Source organism: Gekko japonicus, unplaced genomic scaffold, assembly GCF_001447785.1.
Source record: "Gekko japonicus isolate JY-2015 unplaced genomic scaffold, Gekko_japonicus_V1.1 scaffold185, whole genome shotgun sequence".
Taxonomy (NCBI): domain Eukaryota; kingdom Metazoa; phylum Chordata; class Lepidosauria; order Squamata; family Gekkonidae; genus Gekko; species Gekko japonicus.
The window spans coordinates 1,205,898-1,211,605 of NW_015176457.1; the positions used below are offsets into that span (position 1 = coordinate 1,205,898).

General features: G+C 46.4%; 1 protein-coding gene across 1 annotated transcript in view; it reads left to right on the forward strand.

The window, feature by feature from the left end:
* Window positions 1-5,708, forward strand: part of WWC2 (WW and C2 domain containing 2) — a 197,167-nt gene that overhangs the window by 164,695 nt on the left and 26,764 nt on the right. Inside the window, exon 15 of the mRNA XM_015426965.1 lies at window positions 2,091-2,283. Coding sequence (XP_015282451.1) covers window positions 2,091-2,283 — 193 coding nt within the window. The remainder of the gene's footprint in view (window positions 1-2,090; window positions 2,284-5,708) is intronic.

Here is a 5,708-nt window from a genome sequence, read left to right on the forward strand (position 1 = left end):
GAGAGAAAGACCACAGCCAAGCCAAGCCTGCCCCATGTGACCTGCTCCCGAGGCGGTGAGGAGAGGAGCCCCCCAGCTGGTCTCCAGCAGCAGGGGCTGGGGAGGGGGAGAGAGGAGGGTGCCTCCTTTTCCTCCTCACGGGAGCCCGGCTGGCCATGGCAGGGAGGGAGGCAGGCAGATGCCCAGGAGGGAGGTGCGTGGCTGGTATCCCTGCTCAGCAGCCCTTCACTCTGACCTCCCAGCAGCAGCAAGGACGTCCCGGGCAGTAGCAGGCGGTGCGGAGTCACCGGCTGAGGGCAGTGACGGTGTGGGGAGGGGGGAGCCAAGAATTGGGGAGGGGCCGTTAAAATCACGGGGGGGCGCGCCCCATGGGCCATGCATTAGCTACGGGCCTGAGCGGACTCTAATCTGGAGAACCCAGTATGATTCCCCACTTCTCCACATACAGCCAGCTGGGTGACCTTGGGTTAGTGACAGTTCTTTCAGAGCTGTTCTCTCAAGAGCAGTTTTTGAAAGAGCTCTCTCAGCCCCACCTACCTCACAGGGTGTCTGTTGTGGGGAGAGGAAGGGAAGGAGATTGTAAGACGCTATGAGACTCCAAGTGAAGGGCGGGGTATGAATCCAACTCTTCTTTGTCTTTGTCTTCTTCTTCTAAACATACATAATAAAATTACATTTTAAAACCACTAAAATCACCCCCCCTCAACACATCATTAAAACAACTAAAAACAGAATTTAAAAACAGAGTTAAAATACATACAAAACATAAAATATTGGTTAGGAAGGAGGGATCACTGAGGGGATCCCACTGGCAACTGAAGGGGACTGACAAATCTACCTGGGGAGAGAGTTCCAGGGCTTTGGTGCCATGACCGAGAAGGCCCTCTCCCAGGTTGCCAGCCGCCTACATTTGGGGCACCCAAAGCAGGGCCTCCAAAAATGAGTTATGCTAATGAGCTCCGGCAGCTCTTTTTCTACAACAAGACCCCTGAAAATTACATTTTAAAACCACTAAAATCACACACACACCCTCAACACATCATTAAAACAACTAAAAACAGAATTTAAAAACAGAGTTAAAATACATACAAAACATAAAATATTGGTTAGGAAGGAGGGATCACTGAGGGGATGCCAAATGTCTTCACCCACTGGCAACTGAAGGGGACTGACAAATCTACCTGGGGAGAGAGTTCCAGGGCTTTGGTGCCATGACCGAGAAGGCCCTCTCCCAGGTTGCCAGCCACCTACATTTGGGGCACCCAAAGCAGGGCCTCCAAAAATGATGGTAGTGGTCAGGCAGGTTCATAAGTCCTTCAGGTATTCTGGCCCCAAACCATATAGGGCTTTGAAGGTCAACACTAGCACCTTGAATTGTGCTCAGAAACAAACTGGGAGCCGGTGTAGTTGGGCTAAAACAGGAGTGATATGGTCCCTACAGCCCACCCTGGCCACCATCCTAGCTGCAGCATTAACTGCAGCATTAAAAATAGCAATAATACAATCAAAGGTTATACTGAGAATAATTTTCTCTAGGTTGGATCCAGCCAGGTTTTTCCACGTCATCTCCCCAGATTATCCTCCTCGCTACCCTCACCCCGTAGGGCTTTGGTACACACGGGTCCCATGAGCCCCAGCATAGCATTTTGGGGTGGTCAGAGGGGGCTCACCTTTCTTTGTCACCAGCAGGAAAGCTGATTGGTTCCAACATTTTATGTTCAAAAATTAACAGACATTGTAACTTGGAGTAAAACCTAGGAATTAATAGTTGGGAAGTTACATTTTAAGAGCTACTGTTCTTCACTTTCCCCCCATCCTCTGAGTCAGAGCCTTTCTGTTTTCTTGCCATGGCCAATTTTCAGGGTTTGTTCTTCTTAAACTAGTTTCTCCAGTGGCCAGATTTAGTGGCACACCTTTCCCCTTGGCCAACATAATGCACTAAGCAAAAAGGTCACCGCGCCTGAACATGAGAATTGTTCTGAAATCTTATCAAGTAGCCATATATTTTAATAGTGTCTCATGGGCTAATGAAACACACTGAGGTACTTCATGATGCATATTTGGATTTCTTTCTTTTTTTTACCTCACAGATATTTTAGAGTTGCAGTCCTCCCTTCTTCAGCTGACATCAGCTGTCTGTTCCGCACAAAAGTCCACCCTGCTGCTGAAACTCTTTTGTTCAGTGAGATGTTCAGAGTAGCCATTTCCCAAGCATCTTTGCATCAGAAGACTTTGAGAGTAGATATCTGCTCTGTCAGTAAAACTTGTCGAGAAGAATGCCTGGTAAGTATTCTTTATTATTACTGGCTTGCTTTGATGTCCTTCTTTTCTCCCATTGATGGATAGGACACTTCTGAGGCATGCATTAGCCTCAGAAGCAACCTCCCAAACTGTTTATACTCATCTCTGACATTGGATGAATGAATAAAAACTGTTTTGATCACAATATTACATAGGTAAACATTTGGTTCCTCATTAGGGCTGGCGTCTGGAGCGCGTGCACGTGCCGCATCCATGTCACCCGTAAGTGACGTGGGTACGCCGGGCACGCTGGGGGCGGGGCCATGACCATCCGAGGGAAAACCATAGAGTTTTCCCTCGGGTGACCGTGGCCCTGCCCCCAGCGTGCCCGGCGTACCCGCGTCACTTACGGGTGACGTGCATGTCGGGGTGGAGTTCCCCCCGGGGCCTGATCCAGCGGCGGCGGGGAACGGGCCTCTGGGGCGGGGTTTTCCCCGCCCCCCAGGGAGGACTTGGCAAGCCTGTTCCTCATTGATGGGTTCAGTGAAAGTGTTATCATGGCCCTGAATATGTATGTATGTTTTAGATGCATTTAATAAGCATAATTTGCATACTGTTGGAATGGTTGTAGATGCAGGGCAAAGTATGCTTTGTATATTGTGTGGTAGATGAGTATGTAACTGGAAGTTGTTGGTTGAGGCCCACAGTTCTTTATCTGTGAGCCTAGAAGCTGGAAAACCAAAAAAAAATCTGAGTTACTTGTGCTTGTCTCCCTGGTTCTGACCTTCTAGCAATTGTTCATCCAATCCCCTTCCATCTCTTTACATCACTGACACCTATGAACTTTAATGAAAGCTGAAATCCCTGTATTTGTAGCATGGACCTCCCTTGTAATTCAAATGAAATGCCTCATATTTTTATTTCTAAAATATCACTGAATAATCCTTTGAGCCCTCTTGCATGGAAAAATGATGTAAAATGAGAAACTGGCCTATGGGATGCCTAAACTGAAAAGAATTGATGCATATTTTAATAAGAATACTAGTTGCAGGAAACAAAACTTGGTAAAGTGAGCCGTGTGTTTTAAAACCTGCTATAGGAAGAGCAGAATTATTTTTTCCAAAGATATTTTTTTTAGTTGAAAACACTGAAGCAATGGTCATACTTATGACCAAGGGTCATTTCACAGAAAAAGAGGTGCAGGAGCTTATTAGCATAACTCATTAGCATAACTTATTTGCATATGCCACACCCCCTGGCATCACCGGAAGCTACCCTACAACAAGCATGAAAATACAGATCAAGTTAGTATTGCTATTTTTTTTTGTGATAGTTGCTATACAAAGCCTCCTGAGTTCAGCTTTTTAAAGTCCAGTTTCCTTAGAAGGTGGCTTAAGTGGTTAAGACACTGAACTGCAGGCTGTGGAAGGTCAGTAGTTCAGCAGTTCAAGACCCGAGTGTGCCGCATGACGGAGTGAGCTCCCGTCTCTAGTTCCAGCTCCTGCCAACCTAGCAGTTCGAAAGCAAGAAATTGCAAGTAGATAAATAGGTACCACTTCAGTGGGAAGGTAACAGCGTTCCGTGCACCTTGGTGTTTAGTCATGCCGGCCACATGACCACGGAAACGTCTTCGGACAGCGCTGGCTCTTCAGCTTTGAAACGGAGATGAGCACCGCAACCCTAGAGTCAGACTCGACTGGCTTTCGAGCAAGGGAACCTTTACCTTTACCTTTTACCTTCCTTAGAAGGGCAAATTAGCAGTGACCTTTGCTATATATGAGTGGGGTTGGTTTGTTTTGTAAAAGGAAGTTATGTTCTTATCACACCAATGTACCTGTATAATTACATGAAAAATAAATTATTGCAAAAAAACTGTTCAAATAAATGGTCTACTTGTACGAACAGTGTGAATCAGAACACATTCCTTCTGCAGATTCCAATGGCAGCTGCAAAAGTCAAGAAGCTGCCCATGACTTATGGCAGTCAGGTTCCTTCACGGAACACAGGAACACAGTCGCAGACATTTCTGATGGGTTTTCCTCACTCTCCCAATGTCATGATTTAACACAATGTTTACATTCAACACAGAACATTAACTAATCCCAGATCTGCAGAATGCATATATTTTGAACCACCTGCATTGGCACTTTGCATTTTTAGCTGCATGTTTGTAACATCTTTGCTATACCCCTAAAAAGCTCAATGTGACAAAAAACAAAAAAGAGTGCATTCGCAAATGCTGTCATGATCCTGAACAAACTGGAAAAGGCAATATTCCCTAAGGGCTAAATTGTAAAGGATCACGACTTTAGAAAGATTTAACTGGGGGGGGGGGACAGCCTGGGGATGAGCACTCCCTGTGGATCAAGTCTATGGTACAGGGAATGTTGATTTAACTCTTCCGTGCAGTCTTTTTTATTGAAATCCATCACTCTGTGGGAGAAGTGGATAAAGTTTTGATCCACCACCCCATATGGTAGTATACTGATTTCAGTGTCAGGCTAGGATTTGGGAACCCAGGGTCAAACCCCCACTTTGCCATGAAAGCTTGCTGGGTAACTTTGGGGCCAGTCTCATATTCTCAGCTTAACCTACCTCATTGTTGTGACAATACAATGGGAGAAAGATTATGGAAGCCCATTTGGGTCCTCAATGAGAAGAAATGTGGGACGTAAATAAAGTAAATAAAGAAAAACAACACGTGAACATTTGTAGTGTAGTCCTATGCAGTGTCAGCCAAACTGATGGGCTGTAGATTCAGGACACAACACTTGTTTACACAACACATTATCTGCTTACGGAATTCAATGTCACAAGATGGGTTGTTCTAAGAACATAAGAGGTGTTCCACTAGACCAGACCAATGGTCCATTGAATCCAGCCAGCATTCTGTATCACACAGCAGTCAACCACCTGCCCTGGAGTGCGAACAAACAGAGGCTAAAGCCTTCCCATGGTGCTGCCTCTGAGCTTATTCAGAGGGGTACTGCCTTTGGATGAGGCAGTTCCGTTTAGTCACATGCACAGAGACAGAGAGAGACACACAGAGGGGCAGAGAGAGAGAGACAAACACAGAGAGAGACAGAGACGGAGAGAGACACACACAGAGGGATACAGAAAAACCGAGGGACAGAGAGAGAGAGAGACATACAGAGGGGCGAACAAACACACACAGAGAGGGTCAGAAGAGACAGAGCAGGAGAGAGGCAGAGAGAGAGAGACACACACACACACAGAGGGACAGAGAGAGAGACAGGGGACAGAGACAAACACACAAACACAGAGGCAGAGAGAGACACACAAATAGAGAGAGACACATACAAAGGGGCAAAGAGAAACAGAGGAACAGTGGGGCAGAGAGAGACAAGAACAGAGGGAGAGAAAGATACACACAGAGGGGCAGAGAGAGAGACACACACGCAGACAGAGGGACAGAGAGAGACACGGAGGAACACAGAGAAAGAGAC